Raw genomic sequence first — 24558 nt, 5'->3', positions numbered from 1 at the left:
GCTGTCATCTCAAGTGATCAAAGGGACTGTGTTTGTAAAGGGCATATAGGATACTGATCTCCAACTAAGAAATAACATTTATTCAATTATTTAAAAATTTTTCATTTGTCACCTGGGAATTTTAGGCTGACACATCCTCTAATTAGCGTGAGGTAACTGAATACACTGAAATGTAAGGGAGACAGGATTTATAGTGAAAAGAGCCCTGGATTGCTTATCAGGACAGTTTCCCAGACAGTTGTATCATTAGTTGCATAACCTTGGCAAGCCATCTACTTCTCTACACCTACATTTTCCAATTTGCAAGATGATAATGGTAGTACCTTTTCCCTGCAAGAGTATTTTGAGGATCAAATGAGTGATGGAAAAGTAGCAAAATGCTATACAATCCTAAATTACTCTTAGCCCATTAAAATTATCCCATGAGGTTCTGGTTCTAGATGGTGACATAGGAAGATCCTGAACTCACCTGCTCCCACAGATACACCAAAACTACAGCTACATATGCAACAATTTCTTCTTGGAAAATACTACAAAAACTAGAAACTAACTGAGCAATTCCGAAACTAACTGAGCAATTCCTATACATCAGGCAAACGAGGTGAGGGAACCACATCAAAGTCTGTAGGAGAGGCTGAGACACAATCTCACCACAACCCAACCCTGGCACAGTGACACACAATCAGGAGGGAACTGAAAACCAGCAGCTTCTCCCTGAGGAGTGAAGGGTTTATCCCCACATTTGGCACCCCAGCTTTTAAGACCTGCCCCTGCGTGATAAACTCTCTAAATATGTAGCTTTGAAAAACAGTAAGGCTCTTGTCCACAAGACCCACAAGGCTCTAAAGAACTAAGAAACAGCCCGTTAACAAGCTCCGTGCTCAGACTCACCCTCCCCCGGGCAAAACCCTGAAGCTAGCAATTGAGAGGCCCCCAGACTTTATGTGAAAAAGGCTCATTTGCTAATCTTGAAGCATCGGCCTGAGGGCAGGCATCTAATTTAACAGGCAGTTAGAGGCCTCCTGGTATACTCTACAGGACAGGGCTGGCAGATGTCATCTTTGCACTCTCCCTCTGCCACACTCAAGAACACCAGTATATCCCAGAGAGGAATTTTTACTTTTATCCATATCTGCTACCCTGATTTTTGTGGCTGTGGCCAAGGGGACTTTTGTTCCTGGGTCCCATTGGATGGTAATCAGACAGTTCTTGGCTACCCCACCACCACCACCGCCACCGCCAGGGCACTGTACAGACAGCCAACTGAAACACACCCCAGTCTTTCTGTGAAAGAGGCCTATGTGCTTGTCCTAAAGCTTTGGCCAGAAGTGCAGGCTTCAGGTTTGGCACACACCTAGGGGCCTGTGTAGTTACTCTCAAGAAACGTACAGTGACAGATGCCATCTTTGTGCTCTCCAACTGCCTTGCTACAGCTTGCTGGTATCTCCCAGAAAGGGCTTATACATTTGTTTGGAGCTCTAATTTTTATGATTATTGTCCAGGGGACACCTCCAGATAGACCAGCTCTATAGTCCCACAGGTCTGCACATATTTTATACTTTAAAAGTTGCTGCCTGAGTCTCTGGCTTCCAGTTAACCTGAATCTAGATGCTGACAGAGGTTCACCCTCTGGAACATGGATAAGTTTTGGCACACCCTCAAACTGGGAGCTATTAAAAATAAAATAGGCTATTTGGACAAGCACAAAGGTTTGAAAGACAAGAAAGAGCTAGGGCAGGGTTGAAGGATAAGATTCATCTCATATATAAGCCTGAGACAGTCGTCAAGACTGGAAAAGGTGGAAGTTTCATGTAATGCACAGAAACCAACACAGTGTCAAGCAACATGAACAAACACCACAAATATGTTCAAAATGAAAGAAACAAAAACTCAGAACAAAAATCTTAATTGGAGATAAGTCATTTACCTGATGAAGAGTAATAATAGTTATAAAGAGGGTCAGTGAACTCAGACGAAAACTGTTGATGTTCTCACTGTGTTCATCAAGAGATAGTAAAGATAATAAAGTATCAAATGGAAATCACAGAACTGAGTAAAACAATAACTGCTTTTAAAAAAAGATACACTAACTTTAAAAAAAAAGAAAGGAAAAGATACACTTGAGCAGTTCAACAGCACACTAGATGAAGCAGAAGAAAGCATCGGTGGAACTCATCCAATCAGAGAGGCCAGTTAAAAACAATTTTTAAAAGTTAAGATATCTTAAAGTACTTACAGGACAAACATCAAGCAGACTATCCCAAAAGAGTGATCCCAGGAGGAGGAGATGGGAGAAAGGGGCAGAAAACTTGTTTGAAAAAATAATGGCTGAAAATTTCCCTAACTTGGAAAGGGAAATAGTCATCTAGATCCAGAAATCTCAGAATTCTAATTAAGGGGAATTCAAAGAGATCCATGCCAAGACGTATTATAATTAAAATGTCAGAAGTTAAAAATGAGAGAATCCTAAAAGCAGCAAGGAAAACAAAAAAACTTTTTACAAATACAAGGGAACATAAGACTACCAGCAGATATGACTTTGCAGGCTAGATGGAAGTGGTACAATATAGTCAAAGTGCTAAAAAGAAAAAAAAAATTTCAATCAATACTCTACCCCATAAAGATACCATTCAAAAACTGAATAAGAGGTAGAGATTTGCAAATAAGCAAAAGCCAAAGGAGTTTATCACAAATAAACCAGCCTTACAAGAAATGTTAAGGTGACTGCTCTAAGCTGGGAAAATGGGGGGGGGGGTTACTAATTAGGAACAACAGACATGAAAGTTTCAGTCTCTCTGGTAAATATAAGTCATACTAACTTATAAAGTTAATATGAAGGTTAAAACACAAAAGGAGTGAAAACTACAATAACTAGTGAATGGATACATGTGACAAAAAGGTTTGAAATGTGATATCAAAAAAAGCATGGTGGTAGAGGAAAAATATAGAGCTTTAGAATGCATTCAAGTTTCAAGTTTATCAACTTAGACTGTTATAAACAAATTGTTATACATAAGCCTGATGGTTACCACAAAGCACAAACTTGTAGTAGATACACAAAAGATAAAGAAAAAGGAATCTAAGCATGCCACTAAAGAATGTCATCAGACTACAGAGGCAAAAAGCAAAAGAAGAAAGGAGCAGAGATGAACTACTAAACAGCCAGAAAACAATTAACTGGCCATAAGTTCATACCTATCATTGCTTGAAATATAAATGGACTAAATTCTCCAACCAAAAGACATAGCACAGCTGAGTGTGTAAAAAAAAAAAAAAAAAGACCTAACTATATGCTGCCTACAAGAGACTCACTTCAGATATAAGGACACACAGAGACTGAAAGTGAAGGGATGAAAAAGATATTCCATGTAAATAGAAACCAAAAGAAAGCTGGGGTAGCTATATTTATATCAGACAAAATAAACTTTAAAACAGACTAATCAGAGACAGAGGACATCCCATAATGATAAAGGGAGGGAAATCCAAAAATAGGATATAATGTTTGTAAATATTTATTCACCCAACATTGGAGCCTAAATATACAAACCAAATATTACAATACCTGAAGGGAGAAATAGACAGTGATACAATAATAGTAAAGGACTTTTAATACCCAATGCATATCAATGGGTAGATTACCCAGACAGAAAATCAATAAGGAAACATCAGCCTTAAACAACACATTGGATCAAATGGACAACAGAATATTCACAGAAAACACATTCTCATGTACACATGGAACATTCTCCAGCATAGATTATATATTAGGCCAGAGAGCAAGTTTTAATAAATTTAAAAAGATAAAGATCATATCAGACATCTTTTTTGGACCACAATGGTATGAAATTAGAAACCAATTAAAAGAATGAAACTGCAAATTTTGCAATATGTGGAGATTAAATAGCATGCTACTTACTGAACAAACAATGAATCAATGGAGAAATCAAAAGAGAAATCAAAAAATACCTTGGGACAAATAAAAATGGAAATACAGTGTACCAGAATTTATGGGATGCAGCAAAAGCACTTCTAAGAGGGAAATTCACAGCAATAAATGAGTACATCAAGAAACAAGAAAAATCTCAAACAACCTAACATTATACCTCAAGGAACTTGAGAAAGAAGAAATGAAGCCCAAAGTTAGTAGAATAAGGAAATAAAGATCAAATTGGAACTAAATGAAATAAAGACTAAAAAGACAATAGAAAGATCAATGAAACTAAGAGCTGGTGCTTTGAAAAGATAAACAATTATTGAGAAACCTTTAGGTACACTCACCAAGAGAAAAGAGAACTCAAATCAAACCAGAAATGAGGGAGGAGACACTGACACCACAGTAATACATAGACTACTATGAACAATTGTTAGCCAACAAATTTTACAACCTAAAAGAAATGGATAAATTCCTAGAAACATACTGAATCATGAAGAATTAGACTATCTGAACAGACCGTTATTGACCTCAATATCCTTACTAGTAATCAAAAACCTCCCAAAACAAAAGTTCAGGATCAGAGGGCTCTACTGGTGAATCCTACCAAACATTCAAAGCAGAATTAATACTGATCTTTCTCACTCTTCCAAAAAATAGAAAAGGAGGAAACACTTGCAAACTCACTTAACAAGGCCAACATTATTTTGATACCAAAAGTAGACAAGGATGCCACAAAGAAAATTACTGCTGATCACAAATGCAAAAATCCTCAACAAAATATTAAACTGAATTCAATAATACATTAAAAGAATTATACACCATGATCAATTGAGATTAATGCGGGGCTGCGACAAGGATTCACTATTCACAAATCAATGATTCACCACATTAACAAAATGAAGGACAAAAATTACATGATTAGATGCAGAAAAAGCTTTTGACAAAACTCAACATCTATTTATCATAGAGATGAAAATGATGGAGGCAAAAGACAAAATTGCAGGCAGCCAACTTGTTTACTCTCCTAGGCATTTATGTATACAAATGTATGTATTTTTTTTTATAAACCATCCATCTCATTTAGATGCCCCAGGGAAAGAGTGCTTGCATGCTGGCTGAATATTTGTCCTTGGTGGGGAAAAAGTGATTTGGAAACTGGTTTGGTTAAATTAGCAGCCTGAAAATGGTTCATTTATTTGGTAATATTACTAGTCCTGGAAAGTAAAACTAGTGAAGAGAACAGACTCACTAATTATTGAATTCCTTTCGTAAGTTTGGATATGTTCATGTGTGACTGCCACAGACATTCATATCCAGAAACCTCAGCAGCTTATGGTTTCATTTGCCCTCTAGGGAGATACAGTTCGGAGAGTGACGTGTGGAGCTTTGGCATTCTTCTCTGGGAGACCTTCAGCTTAGGGGTCTGCCCGTACCCTGGAATGACAAATCAGCAGGCACGTGAGCAAGTGGAAAGAGGTGAGGCAAAGACAACGGGGTAGTGATACCCATACCAGCCCCCAGGGCCAGTGCTGTGCTCTGTCTGTGGTTTTCCTGGGGTGGGGGTAGTGGAGTACATACTGTTTGGGTATGTAAAGAAAGAGCAGAGGTGGTTATAAATCTGTTTCTGAACCCCATGTATCATGTGGCTCTTACAAAACAAAAGGCAACAAACAAAAAACTTTTAAAAATTAAAATGCTTTAAAAATAGAGAATTCTAGGCTTTTCTTCTACTCCCCCTTCCTGGCATGACATCTGCAAGGTGGTTCGATTCACACTCTTCAAGGGAAATAGGATAGTGGTCCTTGAGCTCTTATTTTTTATTTTATGCCAAATAAACAACATTACCATTACCGCAAATTGAAATGTTGTTAGACTTCAGGAAGAAGTGTTTGAGAATTTTGTAGTACTTCTGAAGAAAGCCTGTGGTGTTCCCAGATGAGAGACTGGAATGCGTAGGGGATGGTGACACCCTAGCCTGCACTTGTGTAGTCCACAGCTTTCAACAGAAAGAACACTTTTGACAAAATGGCAGTGCCTGGCGTCAGGCCACTCACAGGGGACAGGGCTGTAAACTGGGTGTAAGGGGATGACTTTCTAGCTTCCTTCCTACCTTCTCCGACTTCTCACCAACATCTTATCTCCTGAGGCAAACATACACAGGAAGGTACACCACCGCACAACTCTGAATTAAAGCTGCTTCTTGGACTATACAAGAATAGAACTCATATTCATTTTTAGTTCACTTTTGAATTAGTGTTTATTAAATCCTCATCTTCAAAAACCTGGAGAGATGCTTTTTTGAAACTCCACCCACAGATCTAAAAGCAAATGGTTAGAGTACGTAAAACATGGTTATAGTACGTAAAACACGCATTTGTGTGTGATGTATCTCACATCAGACTTCATGATAGACGAACTAGGAATGGGTTCTTTGAACTAGACGCTAATTCTATGGCTCTGTAACAATGAATTCTGCCTCCCTTGTAGGAGAAAAATCAAATAAAATCAGTTTGCCCCTGAAATGGGTTTTTGTTTCTATATACCTACAAAACAAGGTGCTAAACTTGCAAACTGCATAATGCCCCGCGTGAACGTTTGTATCTTATCTCCATTCTAAATTCCCTGTTGTTCTTCTCTTGGGTCTTTAGGATACCGAATGTCAGCCCCCCAGCACTGTCCAGAGGATATCTTTAAAATTATGATGAAGTGTTGGGATTACAAGCCTGAAAACCGCCCCAAGTTCATTGAACTTCAGAAAGAGCTCACTGCCATCAAGAAGAAAATGACATAGTGATGGAACCGTGCCAAACAGCCGTCCGGACTTGCTCCTCCTGCAGTCATATCGTTCTTCTCATTAACACCGAGTTTATACCACATTACCTGCAACAGTCTGCTAAGGTTATCTTTTTTATTAACTGTTTTTTTTTCTTCAAATATGTACCACTTTAAAAAAAGAAATCACAAAGACCAAGGTAAATGCATTCAAGAAACAGTCCTGCCCTGGGCTTTATTAGCTCACCACAGCAATCCTGCCCTTTCAGGCCACTGTAAATAGAAAAGCACAGGCTCTAATGTGAGGGAAAGCAGATCTATCTTTTCCACACCAGGACCACTGATGTTTCTCGAAGCTTTCCTACTTCAGGAACAGTTCATGGGCTGCGGTCCTATTCCCATGCCACAAACCTGACTTAATCGGTGCTATACGCTGCCTTGGAAATGCCATGTTTGCAGGACACATTCCAACCAATACTGGCTTTCTGCTCTGCCAAGGCAAGATTGTGTTTGTAACCGTCATTTTTATATTGGGAATTATTTGGCCCTTCCCAGGGTTTTTCTTTGCTTTCTTGCCAAAAACGAGTGCAGTGTAAGAATCGTCACACTCCTATATCATTGTATGGCTGTCATTTGCCTTCTCTGTCTGAGCATCAGAAAACCATGCATGAGATGTCCTCAAAATAGCACACGCCTCATGGCGAGGCAGCAGCTTTTAAAGGATGGTTTTAAGTTGTGACAGCAAGAAGTTTGAACAGGAGGGTGGTCTGAAGAAGAAAAGCAGTGAGAGCAGTGAACACAAGAGAAGGAAAGTATTTTATATCTGAGTTATGCCTTTACAGACACACACCCTTTTCATTTTACGGTCTGAATTCATGAAACGGTTTCTAAAAAACATTTTTCAGGAGTTCAGAGATAAAGCCTTCTTAATGGCCACAATTTTTTTTTTTTTTTAAGAGAAACTCCAAAGCACAAGTTCACACAACTAACAGCATACTTTTGGTGAAGTACCCCCATGTCAGAGGCGGCATCCCAGAATTTAATTCCCTTCATTTGTACCAGTTTGCAGAGCTGTCAGAGTTTCATGATCCTAGTTCAGATAAACACATTCATGCATGTACACACACACACAACCACAAAGCAAGGCAGGGTGAATGGAGTAAATGGTTAAGAAGATGAACAGTATTGAGGAAAAAGATATAGGACAGCTCTCGTATTTCTACTTTCCCCCTTCATTTACCCTTAGACTGCTACCTGGAAATTTCTATCATGAGCTGACAGGTATGCAAGTACAGTTCTGGAGGTGCTTCACATGAATATGTAACACAGAGTTAAATCTACGATTCTGTTGAGCTAAATCTTAGCTGCGTCCAGGGAATTACCCCATGTTCTGTATATATTGCTTCTCAGGATAAGTGTGTGTGATGGTCTCGCTCAGGTGTCATTGTAGCTTGGGAGCTTTTAATAAGCACTCAGGCAGGTGTCCAGATAAAGAGTACCTTAGTGATCATTTGGTCTACATTTATTGGAAGAGCTTATGGGATAGAAAAAATAAAAACAGTTTGCTGCCTATATGAATATCATTGCACAGAACTCACACCCAATACTCTAAAGAGTAGAAAAGATAATACTGAAGAGAAAAATGGCTTGTCTATCACTTCAATCTCCTTGAAAGTTTTATATATATTTAATGATTAAAACGAAAGCATAAAATTGCCCTCAAAAATAGGGCAATTGCAATATTCAAAGCCATTTTTTACATCAGCATTGTTTTCCCTTCTGTCAAATATTGCAAATAAATGGGACCTTCTTTTGATGGCATATAATGTGGTAAATCAGAGCTCAGACTCATGAATTAAAATGAAGTGCTATGGTCTTCAGGCCCTTGCCAGTCTACAAAAGTAAGAGTAAGATGGGGACATTTCCACCCTTTGTCATTATTTCCAAGTGACTCTTTCCATAACATTCTTTGTTTAAAGAAAAGAGCCTCCCATCACTTAACAGCCTCAATGTTAAGCTCTCAACAAGGAGAGAAAAGGATGGTTTGGGCTTTCATTTTGTGAACAAGACCTGAAGCTTAATCTTTGCATTCTGGTTTGAGGCCTGAACATGGCATTGATATTTCATTCATCCCAGCTGTTGGAATTTACAATTCACATCATAACTCTGTGCTTAAATTAAAGAAGCTTTTCAAAACATCATGACATCTGCGGCATTTAAATTCTATTTTATTCTTTGTCCCAAAGCAGCCAGTGGTATAGTTCAGGATTAATAACTCATTGGGAGTCTTGCAGGATATCAGTTGTACAGAATATTAAATTTAATATAGGCACATGCATCAAGAAAGACTTAGGCAAACCATTTTTTACTGTTAATTTTCTTGCACTTACAGCATAACTTATTCATCCCTCCTGTCACCGATAATTATTGGAATTATGTACTTTAGGAGACTAATCCCTACCTAAAAAGCACACACATAAATACTGTTCTGAATTTGCAAGTTGATGTAGGCAAAGAAGGCTTCAGAAATGCCCCAAATCCTAGGACTTTTTTAGTAAGAAAACAGTTGTAGCCAAAATTGCTACTGGTCTGAACGTAATTAAGCCAGGTTGCAAATCCTTGTGTTGTTAATGGATTTAACAAGAGTTGCACGTGTCTCTCCCATACAGTTCCTGTCATAATTCCTGAAATGTATGGATACGCAGAGTGTGAGAGATGAGTAAGCCCAGGCAGTCTGACTCTCTCACCTACATTCTTCTATTTTGAATCACCAAGGAGCCTTTATGAAAAATATTTAGCTAGTTCATTATTTTTCAAGGAAAGAAACCTTTTAATGTCAAATTAACATTACCAACATGTGAAACCTAAAATTAATTTTTTATTTGAGAAATCTATCTAAATTTACTTCCCAAAGCCAATGAATTCCTTATCTTCCAGGAAAAGAATAATAAAGGATTAACCGGTTTTATTTAAATTTCAAAACCAGAGGCTTTATTTCAGCCCATCCTGCCACTAGGTTCCCAGGGAAAGGTCTCATTTCTCTTTTATCTTCCAAATTTGATATAAGCAATAAAGTTCTTCATCCATAATTCACAATTTTATCACAAATACAATATTACTTAAACATCTTACAAGCAGATCAGCATAGACCATGAGCCACTTGTATTTGCTATTGTTCAAAACACATTTCACAATTGTTTTTCATTTGAGGGTTATTTTTAAAAGAAAAAACTGTTTAGTCACTGAAATAGTTTTAATTTCCTTTAACCTAACAGTGTGGTTTTCTTGTCTATGTTATACTTATCTTTCGGGTTTGCCATATAGTTTCATACAAAGTTCAGCGAATACCACTAAAATAACTATGGCTTCACAATACTGGTGTGAGACTGTATCAAGAAGAAAGTGGTTTAATTACAATATATGTCACACACTGAGGACCTTGTAGTGGGATACACATAACAATTAGCATGCAGTGATACATGTCTGCATTGTATGTCACCTTCATTCAGTTATCTCAGTCACTCCACTTTATAATTCATTCTTGTGAGTCATCAGGTGTTCTGAAAACCTTACAAAAACCTTCCTTAGTATGCTCTGTGTACACTATTGTGTGGCCTTGTGTCTTTTGAAGTGAGATTAGTTGAAATTTTCTGAAAAGAGGATGTTTGCCTCAGCCCTTTTTTTTTCTCACATCCTCCCTTGATCACTACATTGATATTTTAGCTGTTCCTTATCAACAAAAATTGATTGTCCGTAAGCACTATTCTGAGTCATGCAAAGACTGACTTGTATTTGGGAGGTCAGAAACCTCACACCAGAGAATGCAAAATAAAAAAAAAGGGCAGACAATTGAAAAAGACACTTTTCTTTATGTATTAATATGTTAATTAAATGGAAACAAAGATTTTATATGAAAATGAGTTTATATTACTCTTCCATTATACTATTAAGTTAGCTCACAAGTTTACCATTAAAATAAAGTGTTACCTCTTTTATTACTAACTGATTTGCTTATACATACCAGGATATTTTTATTAAAGATTTTAATTTTATTTATTTTTCTTTGTTATGATGAATTTCATATCAAGCCTGAATTAGTAGCATATCATTTGGAAGAATTCAGAACCACACATTCATTTTGGCAAAAGAAAATACTCATGTACCAAGATTATCTCCTTGAAGGAGGTATTGGTACAATCAGAGTCCCATAAAATTATCCTTTAAAAAATAATGCTATAACATAGAAGGTGCATAATCTATAGATCTTAGTCATACGTCAATTTAAGGAAATATTTATTATCCTTTGAAAACCATCCTACTGCCTCATACTTATTCAAAGATTAAATTCCAACTTGTCAAGTATAGATACTAAGATGCACTTAGCTGCCTAATAAGGACTGAGATTCTCGAGTGGTAGAAAAATCCCGTTCTAAACTCCTAGTCACTTTAAACTGCAGAGAAGTAATAAGCACAGGCCTCAGTGTATCTGTTCATAAGGAGCCGAGGCAAGCAGCTACGAAGGCAAAGAGGAAAGAACCTTATTTGAAGGCGAAATGACGCAGCCCCTACGGACAGTGGAGCAATGACTTGGACAGAGTCACTAAAAAGCCTGGGCAGAACAGTGCCACCAAGCCTGACCCCTCCCTACAGAAAATTAAAGTCACCTGCCAGTGTGCGGGTGAGCAAACCAAACTATTATGAGCAAACCAAAACACCTCTCTCCCTGCATTTAGAGCAGTATCCCTAGCTAAGACGTCACGTTGCCTTGGGTGACATTTACACACATTGTCCTGACAGCTAAAGGATTTAGTCATATCTTCGAACTTAAGAGAGACAACTCAGTCTTTTTCCATTTGCATTCGTTACATTTAATAGTTCTTAAACTCAGATCACTGATGATTCAGACCTTATTGGAAGTCTTTGGTTGCAATGGGGCTTAACCTGGGCCGGTCTCCTAAATGAGAGCAGGCTTAGATCAGCCCCATTTCACCTTCTGATTGATGTTAACTAATTGGCTCCTATGGTTACCCCCAGAAAGACCTGACTGTGACGAGCTCTATTCTGGGGAAACATGGGATTCAGCAGGGAAGTAGGAAAATACCAATTAAAGAGTAGTGGTCCATATCTTTATGCTACTGTGTTTCCCCGAAAATAAGACCTAGCCACACCATCAGCTCTAATGCATCTTTTGGAACAAAAATAAATATAACCCTGTCTTATACTCTATTATAATATACTATATTATAGTATACTATATACTATGTTACATAGTATATATATATGTACTATGTAGCCCCATATAGTATATACTATATACTATATTATAAGACCGGGTCTTATATTAACTTTTGCTCCAAAAAACGCATTAGAGCTGATGGTCGGCTAGGTCTTACTCTCAGGGAAACACAGTAGTAACATTGGAGAGAAGGAACTTAGCAATATCCTAAAACCAGTTAGACATAGTGCAGCCTGGCTGCAGCTAGACACAGAAGGCAGAGAAAGAGCCCTGGAAACAGGAAGACGAAATGACATGAAGGGCGGTAATGAAGTACTAACACAACGTGACTCAAAGGCTAACCTCCCAACAAATACATGCAGTATCAATAAGGAAAAGTGAATGCTCCAAAGCAGGTTTAGAGGCGCTTCCTGCTGCATTACATGCTTCTCAAGTCTCTACAACATTCCTTAAAAGGCATTGAATTGGATATTGATTTGATTTTCTTTACGATCCCCATAATCTCAGGAGGTAGCAACTGTTGAATGAGAATTACCCTTGCTCAGTTTTTCTGTAAGGCTGAAGATATGACAATGGTCCAGCCCACTCGCTAAGCTGTGGGAAGCTGAGTGACAACATATATGTCTGGTGCAGCCGACACTGGAGGAAAATTGCTGTGAAAGCTTCTATTTGATTAAAGATATCTTGCAGGTGTCCATGCCTGTAATATGAAGATGGATTTAGCGTCCCTCCTCGCCAGCAAACTTCTTAAGGGTCCCCAAACAAGAATATTTAGGACTCACTCTAAAAAGATTCAAGTCTTGAATTTCTAAATTATCTTCCCAAACATTACCATTGAGGCCAGCAGATGTGAGTGTTCTACAAAGTAATAAAATGTCCTCATTGATAGTAATGACCTTGGTAGCAGAATTTTGTAATATGTTTTCCTCGCTTTATTCATTCAGAAGCTTTTCTTGAACATCAGCCATGGTCAGTTGCAAGAACTATGCTGGGTGCTAATTTTTCTGGCTTTTGTTTGTTTACTTCTGTTTACTTCCTTTTCTCATATTCAGTCTCTTAATCCTTACTTTACCAAAACAGAAAAGCCTTTTATCGTCAGCTTTTATCAAATAGTGCCCTAACTGGCCTAGACCAAAGAGTTTCTCCTCAGATGCTTGCGAGGCCCCCCCACCTCAAAGGGACCTCCTGGGCATCCATTGACTGGGGCCAACTGCACACCCACTGTGTGAGCAACTCCAGGGCCGGTGCAGCTTAGAATACAAAGACGGCCTAGTTGGAGACAGGGCCATTAGGTGGCAATGCGTTTGATGGGTGGCACTGTCCACAGGGGAGAGAGATGTCCAGGACAGAAAGATCAGTATGTGAACATGTGTTGAGGGAAGCAGCCCGTTGAATTGGCCAAGTCAGCTCATTAGATGACCTACCTCCAAAGAAACGTTAAAATAATAATAATGACTACTTGTACCTTAAGCCCCTGGACATATTCAATATTTTCCATTGTACTTTTCTATGCCATTATTTTTTTATGCTTTAACTCCTCTTATCGGTGAATATCTAAAAGTGTATTTAAATTGTGCAATGTTAACAAGTTTTTCCATAGCTTTAGAAAAGAGGGTAGCAATAATTAAGCCTTAAGTTCAAAATAAGCCAATCGACCTAGACATACAGACCCCAAAGCATCGCTGTGCTACGTGACATCCTCTCTGCTCTCCACATTCCCCAAAGCAGCACCCTTCCTAAAAAGCCAATTTGTCAAGTCCTTGCTCCGATTTGTCAAGTCCATCTTTAGTATCAGAATAAGCACATGCTAGATGCTCTCCAAAACAGATTCTAACAGGACATACTGAGAAACCAGATTTCAAAACATCAAAACAGACAACAGAAACACTACTTGACTCCCGTGTGCTCAGTGCAAACATCCATGCAAAAACTCTTACCTATCTAGGCAATTTATCTGATCACAGGAGCTTGTACCTTATTTTGAAAGCATAAGGACAGATGTCAGTGGGAAATGTCAATGTTCTGGGCAACACAGGATAAGTGTGAGGTGGCCATAAAAAGAAATCCCAGTTCCCACATTAGAGCAGCAAAACTCAGAATAAAAAAATGAAGTGTAGGAGTCCAAACTCTCATTATTAATTTTTTTCATGTAGCTCTTGTTAAATTATACAACCCTGAGATCTTCTTTTGAGTTGCATGAACAAGCCTTATGATACAAAAAACTAAATTCCCCCCATAGGGGACTTAAATGTCTGAGCGCCCTGGATTCAGAACCGTAGGGGCTGAGAGGGAACTAGAATCAGTGGTTACTGAAATTCCAGTGAAAAAGACCATCTTGTCAGTCTTCACCAGCTCATGAATCCATGCTTTTAAACACAGAGGAGGGAGGGGAGGCTGGGAAGCAAAATACCCTATTGTGTAGGAATTTTCTTGGTATAAATGATTTAACTTGGTAGAAATAAACTTGCCTGCCTGCTCTTTAAGAAATGCCAGACTGTTGGAAGCAAAAGCAGAGGGCATGGTGCCCAGAGGCATGCTTCATAGGACTATGAATGTTTTCTCTTCACCCACGCACAGCAGTTCCTATAGTTAGACTCCAGGATGCCAGAGAGGCCCATCACTGGCCAGTCTGAACTGCTTTGCTTTGGCTGCAAGCAGAAGACCAATTCCAACAGAGGTGAACTTATTTGCCATAATTCTCAGATCCTAGGCCTTTCACACCATTGTTGGCTTTAGTGTCAAGGAAATTGGCTCCACAAGGTTCACCTGATTCCCCATAAGAAGTATACAGTGGTACCTCGGTTTTCGAATGTAATCCGTTCTGGAGGACCGTTTTTAGTCCTGAAACGTTCGAAAACCAAGGCACGGTTTCCCCATAGAAAGTAATGCAAAATGGATTAATCCATTCCAGACCTTTAAAATCAACCCCTAAAACTGCAAATTTAGCATGAATTTTACTATCTAATGATATCATAGATCCATAAAATTTATGGTGTTCGTAAACTGAAATGTACGTCAACGGAGACGTTCGAAAACCAAGGTACCACTATGTTTAATAATTCTATGAATCTAAATCCAATCCCAGGTACAGGTTCTGAGCATCAAATCTAAATCAAAGATAAAGGGAAACTGGTAGGTAACGGTCTTGGTTATTTCAAATTCCTGACCAAAGTGGCCAAATACATGAAACTCCCTTTCTCCTGATAAACATTTCACTTCACCGTATGAAACGTCAGTTACCCAAAACCATCCTGTGACATACCCAGACTCTCACCATGGACCAGTGCCAGGCGTCCACTCTTCATGACCCATTTCTGTTTCTCATTTTCGTTCACAAAAAGCTGAGATTCTTCACTGAAACAACTTTACGAGTCAGACATCTAGAAATCTTATGTTTATGTTTGAATATATTAAATTAGATGGCCTAGTTAAGCAACATGAGTGTAGTGGGGGTTTGTGGTGGTGTGAGTTCTGCTGCCTTTATGTTATGGTTTTCTTTGTGTTTTTCTTGGTTTGGTCTGATGAGTACCCTAAAAGATTGGAACTCTCTGAAGTCATAGCCATATACTCACATAGGGTTTATGAAAAGCTAGGTAAATGCAGGAGAATAAAATAAAGTTGTGAAAGTCCCAAAACCAGCACTGACTTCTTCAGGAACCTAAGCAAAGTGAAAGCAAAGATAAAATGTACACATGATGCCCGTCTATGACTGGGCAGCCCACTGGCCGAACGCACTGCCATTTTCCTGGCACAAGCCCACAGCAACTGGTTGCAGAAATGTCATTTTCTGGGTTGCTTCCTCTTCCCTTAGTTAGAAGATGAGTTTGGGATAATGGGGTACCAGTGGGGCTGGCCCTCAGCCCCCAGTTCTACAGATATTCCATCTGCAAGCATCATTTTGAGCAAAGCACTCCTGTGGTTTACACAGTTTCCTTTTAATGCCAATGTTGTCAGGTTAAAGCACCTTTAATCTTTTTTGTTATTGTTTTAAAATAATATATTTGTGAAGTGGATAAAAGAAACACTGGAAATAGGGTGCTTCTTATAAAAAGTTCAAGCGTAAAACATACAAACAAGGCCCTTGGTGAGTTTATCTGGCTTTGTAAATATGTCTGAAAATGAATGAGAGCTAAATATATAAAGCAGTTAGTTGTCTGTCTTTTACCATTTTTAACTCAGATCTGTATTTAACACTTATTTATTTGTTAGTTTTTACATTCAGAAGAAATACACTTTGAATTTTGGCTAACTGTAGGATGTTTTTAAATTGTTTTCTACTTTTTTAAAAACATGCTTTCATATTTTTTGTAAACTTTGGTGATTTTTGAATAGCCTCTTTTTCTTTCCAATAGACCAATTACCACTATAGTTCTGCAGAACCTTTTTTTTTTACTGTATTCTTATAATAAATGTTAAATATTTGTAGCAACCTGTGTCTTGTTTAATCTTTCTATCATGTTTATATTTGTCTTCCTTTTCCATGTAAATATGCTCTAAATAGATGGAAATGCAGGCGAGATTTCCATGGTAACTGGCCTCCTAGGGCTGTAATGGTGCATAAAAAATTATTAGCTTTCAGTTTCTCTGTAATTAAGCTTATGAGTTCTGATGATAATGGGTGTGTGTTGCTTACAGTCCAATCACTGCTTCCTCTGTTTAGAAATCAAAACTGAAATGTAGTTCAAGTCCCATTTCTAAGGGGATTGGCTGTTTGCCAGGTTGTTTTGGTTGTTTCATAACAGGATTTGTTTAGACATAGCAAAGGATTTAGAGGGGAAAGGCAACTGAGAAGGATATTTGGAAAGAGAAGCTGAAGGGGGCAGTCACCACCATGCACCCTTGCCTGGCTCTGGTACAAGGCTGAGCTCGTCACCGAGCCGAGATGCTAGATTTCTATGGACCCTTCAGCCAGCAAATCGGTTACCTTTCTAAAATGGCATGCTGTTATTTACATGTTTCCCTGCATTAAACCAAGCCCTCTCCTCGTCTCTGGTCTTGGATTAGAGGAGTCATCCCCACCTCTCCAAAACACGTGTTTACTGTTTGTGGGGCAGCCCCCATGCTTCTTAGGACAGGTGAACGAATCTACAGAACCCTCTTCGACCTTCCTGCCTCTGCAACATGCTGACTGACCAGTGCTGCCTGCGTCTGGGCCCCTGATGAATTCCTTTTCACCATAGCTCTTAACTCTGCCTGGAGTTGCATCATCTCCAGCAGGTTTGATACCTGACACAGCATCCCAGACAACCCATGATTTTACCTACTTCAGTTCATTAGGACCAGGTGTATCCATCATCAAGGAAGACTGGCTATTTAACTGAAATCCCATTTCCCAAGATGGATGAACAGCATCTTTGAAATTCCCTGGAGCTGTATTTAAAGTCTACACCTCACAGTACATCCCTCTCTAGCTAGTGATTTCTTCAGGCAGATGCTGATACATGTATGTAGCTTGCAAAAATACATGGATATAAAAACTAGTTTCTAGTAAAAGTATCAATGGTTGCTCCTTCAATTAAAAGCTAAGTCTGAATGAGTGCTTTTTCAAACTCCTCAAATCTGAAGCGACTGGGACAAACCCACACACTAGGTCAAACTCTTATGATTACAGCTGAGTAAGGCCATTGGCACTGCTTCCAAAAGCACCAGATGTTGAATCAAGCACCCAGCTGGGAGCTGGGAAAGCTAGGTTCTCACCCTTGCTGAGAATATCACCACTTGGTAAACTTAAACCAACCGTATCACTATCTGGACCAGTCTCCTCACATGAAAAATGAGGTTCAACTAAGTACTTAGTAGCAAACTTTTTCTTTTTTTTCTCTTACTCTCCTGTGTTGTTTGGGGTTTTTTTGGTTTTTTGTGTGTGTTTGGTTTGTTTTCCCCTTCCCATCAGTCACTTCCCCTACAGTGTCCTCCCACTACAGAACCAAAGAACCCATATCCTTCTTTATTTACCAAATGGATTCTTTCTTCCAAGACTGAAGGACAGAAGGGACAGCCAGAAGGTATTCCTCCTAGGAGCAGGTTGCTGTAACTCCTTTTTCCTAGCCCTCCAGAGAACCCTTAGTTCCTTTCCATTCCCAAGCCTCATTCTCTAGCCTCCCTTTGGCCTTGGAGTCCCCGCTCGCCTTCCAGTTAATTCCCTTCTACCTATCTTATCCATAGTCCAGTTCTGTCACCTGCGGCGAAGGATCCTGACAGATACAGTGATCTCAGGTAAAGCCCCTTCCAGCACTGAGGTTCTGGGATCTCTCAAGTGTTCTGGGGTCATTTTGGAATCCCTGAATACCAACCAGCACTACGCAGGATGAGTTCTATTCCTTTGCTTTTCCAGTGTAGCTGCCAGAATTCAAGACTGATGAGAAAAAGGAAAACTCCCTAAAGGTTCAGTCATCTAATGTGCTGCTGATTATCCAAACTAAACCTTTTAATGTGTCCCCAGCTCTGGACCTAGGTAATTCAGAATTATGAATGTTTCTTTTTCAGTCTCCCTGTGGTGACAATGGCACCACAGGATAGTTAAATGATAAGGTCAATGGACTAGAACATTGTGAGAGGCTAATTGATCTATCACAGCAATATAAATGCCAAGAATTAATAGAAAAATAAATGTCACAGAAAGCTGAGGTATTGAACTTGGAAGCTATTCTCTTTTGGCCTCCCATCCCCCACCTTTCAGGAGGGCTTGGTCTTGTTCCGTATTCAGGAGACTCTTTCTTTTCAGAAAACACACACACACACACATGAATGCACACACATACGTACACGCACACCAAATGTTTCCTTTTAGACCTGGATAAAAGCCAATTAATAATTTAAGCTTATTAGACTTTCATCCCAAGTTAATTTTTAAAGCAGCTCTTAGAAGCCTTCACTATGCCTGCAATCTTCCTCCTATCCCCCTGCCAAATGCCAAGGCATAATCATGATGCGGTATATAGAGTACAGTGAGACCCTAAGGAGCACACTTATCATGCATGTGCCTTATAAAAGGACATGAGTGGGGAGAGTGGGAGGATTTGCTCACTGGTGTCCCATCCAGCTCACAGTCTTGTGGACTTAGAACAGGGACACCCCTATCACATCTAGCCAAAAAGCCAGAAACTAGGCCTTTTCTCTTCCAGAACTGCACACTTCATTAGTCTGCCAGGAAATACCCATCAGAGATGGGAGCATCTTATCTGCTATGGTTAAACTATTACTTTTAATTGGAACTATGTAAGCGGACAAGCAGCCATCTGCCCCAGCAAGGTTAATGCCTAAATTTCTGTTTGCATCAAACTAAATCCAGCCTCTGCCGTAGCTCGGATGCATATAGAAATTTAGAAAGTGGAGACCAGCAGATTTATAACACCATCCCTCCCTTCTTCACTTTATACTTCTCTCCCATTCTTCATTCTCCCTCATGCACACCTTTTTTCGTGGTATGAAATGAGTTCTACATCAGTGTACCCCTACAGTCTTTTATCCCAAAGCAGATGCTCCATGAATATAATCATTGGTGTCTTTTAAATGTGTATTCAGATGTTATTTGGGGGAGACCAGAAGTCATCTACGAGATTAAACATAAGGTAAAAGAGGAAGAATATAAATAAAACTGAAATCCAATTATAAAGAACAGAGAAAGGAAACCAAATATCTGACATTTATTAATTATAGCAACTAGAATAAATTTCATTGAATTTCCAGACAACAAAAAGAAAGAATAAGTGACTATGAAATGAAAAAGGTTGAAATTTCATGAGGTAGGCATTGAAATTAAAAAGTTACGAAAAAGTGATTCTAGAACTTTGTTTTCTAAGATTACACATAAAAATGGCAGCACTCTCCAATGGAAAGAATTTTGTTCCCCAGGGGACATTTAACAATGTCTGCAGACATTTTTGGCTGTCAAACCTGGGGAGTACTACTGGCATCTATTAGGTGGAGGCCACGGTGCTGCTAAACACACTACATTGCACAGGGCCAACCTCCACATTAAAGAACTACCTGGCCCAAAATGTCAATAGTGCTGTGGTTGAGAAACCCTGAGTTATGGGGCTTGTCTGAATTTCAATCTAGAAGTGGAAGACTTCTTTAACTGGACGAATTTTAAAGGAACAATGGAATAAAAAGAAATGAAAATGCTTTTTAATTTAGTTCCATAGGTTGACATGTTTGACATACTTCTTACATATAAAAACAATCTAGAGGATCAACAAAGTTAAGAGTTGGTTTTTTAAAACCACCCTCTGATGAGATTTACCAAGAAAAAAAATAACCGTTTTAGGAGTGAAAAGGTAGTTATCAATAACTATAGAAATAGCAGGGATTGAGAACATAAGTAAATACTATGAACTTAATGCTTATAAGTTTGAAAACAAACAGAATTAAGCAAACCTTTAACAAAATTGACAAATTCCTAGAGAAAACATAACTTGCCAAAGCTAACTAAAGAAATAGAAATTTTCAGTCAAAACAGTGGAGCAAGTAAATGTTGTGCTCGCCTCCTCCCACAAACACACCAAATTACAACCAAAGTATAAAACAACCACCCTGGAGAACCACCTGAACAGAACTCATATAACTAAGAACATAAAGAAGAAACCATGTTGAGACTGATAGGAGGGACAGACTCAAAACAGGCAGCTAGTCCCATCCTATGTGTGTTAGTTAAGAATTTGGAGGAATATCTCAGCTGCAGAGGTTCCCCCCTGAGGAGCAAGTGATCCCAGGGCCACATTTAAGTCCCCATCCCAGAGCACCAATGCCAGGAAGAGGAGTCCCCACAACATCTGGCTGTGAAAAATCACCAGGGAATCTGTCCTAGTGGGATGGAAGGCTGCTATGGATGCAGGCATCCACTTAAAGGGCCTGAGCACAGACTCACTCACCAGCACCAGCAAAGGAACAGCAGCTCTAAAGCACAAGTGACATACAGGGAGGAAATGAATTCTCTGACTTTGTGGTGAGCACTGGAGGGGCAGCTCTCTCTGGGACAGAAGTGCTGGCAGATGCCATTGTTCCTTTGTTGAGTTCTCCCCTCACACACAGCTGGCAGGCACAGGCGAGTGCCAAATTTGAGTCTCCATTAATCTGACTAACACTGCTGTCACCCCCATCCCCATCCCCCACTCCATGAGTCCCTGAGATGCTGCCCCACCCAACAAACATGCAGGCCCAACCTTCTTTCAGTAGCTGCTCCTTATAAGCAGCCAACCTCAGCCCACACTGCAGACTTTCGTAAAAAATCTTTCGTAAAAAATCTTTCAAAAGTCCACAAACCCCAAACAAGCAGTGGCTGTCCTTGGTGTGCCCTTTACCACTTGCTAAGCAACTGAAGCTGAGCACTAGTGGCTCAGCTCACAGCATAGCTTCTCCCAGGTGGCTCCAAGCCCAGTAGAGATAACTGCTGATCACAGGTCACTTTATAGCTCCTACCAGGTGGCCCCAGGCTACACACAGGTGGCACATTGGCTAGCACTAGAGCCCCTCCCAAAGTGCCCCAGAACCAACACACCTGGTGGCTGGTTTCAGAACACACCAGACCACCACAAATTAGCTCCAAAAATGACACACCCAAAGGGTGGACTCGGCAGACATCAGAGGCCCACTAAAGTTCATGTATTAGGGATTACATATACACACACACACACACACACACACACACACACACACCATTAGTGCTGCATCATTGAGGGCACTCTCAACACCAGGTCAACCAGCCCACGCACCTAAGGAGGCTCTTTCAATGGCTGAGCCTTATAGGCAGCTGGCGGGTGGCAACAGACTTAGGGGGTCCTGGGCCTTTTTCTAAGCAACCTGGTGGCAGCCAGTCTCACTTCACAGCAAGGCTACCCCCACATGCCTCCAGGTCCAACATAGGCAGCAGCCAACCATATATAGCTCTGTGGCTCCTACCAGGTAGCCACGGGCTGGTAACAGGCAAGGCTGAAATTGCTCTTCACAGGAGCTCCTCTCAAGAGACACCAGAAACATCACACCCAGAGGCCAGACTCAGACCACACCAGAACACTACCTGGTTAGCCCCACAAGTGGCACACCCAAAGGGGGATCTCAACAGGCACAAGAGCTCATGGGGTTGAAGCCTCCTTTGAGGGGTCAGCCCCCATACAGCAGCTCATACACTTGGGGTGTAGCCAGTCCTCATTGTCAGTCATCCTTGGATTCAATCCTACCTACTGATGTGCCAAAAGCAGTCAAGGCTCAACTACAATAGGAGGACACACTCAAGGGACACTCCTGGAATACACACACAGGAGATTAGGGAGACTGTACCACTGGACCACATAGGACACATACACAAGGCCAGCCAGCAAAGACTACAGACATAGGAGATCTACCTAACACACAGAAGCAAACACAGAGCGGCAGCCTAAATGAGGAAACAAAAGGACATGTCCCAAATAAAAGAGTAGGAGAAACCTACAGAAATAGAATTAAATGAAATGGAGGCAATCAATCCATCAGAGACAGAGCTTAAAACACTGATTATAAGAATGTTTAAAAAGCTTAGTGAGAATTTCAACAAAGAGATAGCAAGTATAAGAAGGATTTAGAGATCATAAAAAAACAGTCAGAAATAAAGACTACAGTAACTGAAATGAAAAATACACTGGAATGAATCAACAGTAGACTAGATCAAGCAAAGGATTGAATCAACAATTTAGAAAACAAGGTAGTAAAAAACAATCAAAACAACAACAAAAATTCAAGATGGTTTAAGGGAACTGTGGCAAAACATCAAGCATAACAACATTCTCATCATAGGAGTACCAAAAGGAGAAGAGAGGGGCAAGGTATCAAGAACCTATTTGAAGAAATAATGACTGAGAAAACTACCCTAACCTGGTGAAGAAAATAGATATATAAGCCCAGGAAGCACAGAGAGTCCCAAACAAGATGAACCAAAACAGGCCCAAACCAAGACACATCATAATTAAAATGGCAAAGGTTAAAAACAAAGAGAATCCTAAAAGCAGCAAGAGAAAGACAACTAGTTACTCATAAGGGAAGTCCGATAAGACTATTAGCTGATTTCTCAAGAAAAACTTTGCAGGCCAGAGGGGTGGCAGGAAATATTCAAAGTGGGGGGAGACGTCATCAAAATGGCGGTGTGAGGTGAGCCTCTGTAAAGCTCCTCTGGAATTTACAACGAATCGAACAACAATAACTCCACAAAGGACTCCCTGCACAGCAGACAGGCAAGACGAAGAGGCCCACTACTGAATTCACCTAAACGTGGGAGAATCACGCAAGCGGGGGAGGAGGGAAGGGAGCAGTGTAGAGACGGAGCTGCGGGGGCGCAGGACACAGACCTAGCTCAGTGCTCCGAGCTCGCTGTTCCCAGAACTACCGCAGCTGTGGGAGAGGGAAGGACTCGGACTGCTGGGGCTCCACTTATGGCCCACAGGGCTGAGGGGACAGCATATAACCGGGCTGAACACAACACTCATGGCAGAGACCTCGGAGAAAAGACTGAGGGAAGAAGGCTGAAAACGGTGGTTTAAGCCCTCACTGCCAAGCAGAGAATGGAAGCCTTAGGCACTGAGACTAGCCGCCCCCTTCCCTCCCCTCCCAGAGCTCACCCCGACCCCATCTGCCCGGTGCTAGAAGCCATAAAGTAGCAGTGTCAGATCAAAAGAACAGACTATTTGCTGTTCTGAGAACTGTGGACCGCAGACACAGATTCGCAGCCCATCTAGTTCCGGCAAAGGGTAAGAAGCTGTGGAAGCAGGACAGGCTATGGTGGTGGTTGCTGCCATTGCTCTGGGCCACCTCTCACAACTCACCCTGCTCCTGGCCCCACCTATCTGGGCGGATCCCTGCAGGAGTAAACAGAACTGCTGAAACATAAGGGCTCTGAATCTGGTGCAGAAAGCGCTTTGGAACTTCAAAAGCTCTCCGCATCCCCACAGGGACGTGGCACCCTATGACCCAGGCGAACTGTTAACAGAGGAGAAGCCCATCTCCCAGGGAAGCCCCCCATTGTGTGAGAAGCTGGAATAATGCAGAGAAAATATAGCACAACTGAGTGAGAGAGGAAAAAAAAGGCTGCAGTCAGAGAGAAAATAAAACATTCTCCCAACAAGTACTGGACAACAAAAGAAAGACCTCTTCCTATCAACCTGTTGCAGAGGTCACTCCTATAGGTGTCTAGGAAGAGAAATAATAAATCAGTAATTGCCATGAATAACCAAGACAAGACAGCTCAGAAAGAAAGTGAAAAGTCTCCAGAAAAGGAACTTAAAGATATGGAAATATGTGACTTAAATGACAGAGAATTCAAGATTGCAGTTCTGAAAAAGCTCAACGAGATGCAAGAAAATACAGAGAGACAATTTAATGAACTCAGAAACACAATCATACAACAACATGAGCATTTTACAAAAGGGATTGAAATTTTAAATAAGAACCAAATGGAATTTCGGGAGATTAAGAACTTAATAGAAGAAATTAAGAATGAAATAACCAGCTTAGGTAGTAGAGTTGACCACATGGAGGAAAGAATCAGTGACATCGAAGATAGAAACCTGGAAATTACACAGATGGAAGAAGAAAGAGACTTGAGACTTAAAAGAAAGGAAAGAATTCTACAAGAACTTTCTGACTCCAT

General features: G+C 40.2%; 1 protein-coding gene across 3 annotated transcripts in view; it reads left to right on the top strand.

Annotated features, from left to right (window-relative positions):
- The window catches only part of FER (FER tyrosine kinase), a 375071-nt gene extending 364310 nt beyond the window's left edge, over positions 1 to 10761 (top strand). For 2 of the 3 annotated variants that reach the window (XM_081054206.1, XM_081054208.1), the window contains 2 exons: positions 5288 to 5410; positions 6583 to 10755. In XM_081054206.1, the coding sequence (XP_080910332.1) occupies positions 5288 to 5410; positions 6583 to 6725 (266 nt within the window). In that variant the 3' untranslated portion in view covers positions 6726 to 10755. Of the gene's footprint in view, positions 1 to 5287; positions 5411 to 6582 lie in introns of all 3 variants that reach the window. The other variant, XM_081054207.1, reaches the window with a different exon arrangement.
- Positions 10762 to 24558: the final 13797 nt, after the last annotated feature.

Source organism: Rhinolophus hipposideros (assembly GCF_964194185.1).
Source record: "Rhinolophus hipposideros genome assembly, chromosome: 7".
Taxonomy (NCBI): Eukaryota; Metazoa; Chordata; class Mammalia; order Chiroptera; family Rhinolophidae; genus Rhinolophus; species Rhinolophus hipposideros.
This window is presented reverse-complemented; position numbering and strand designations above follow the sequence as displayed.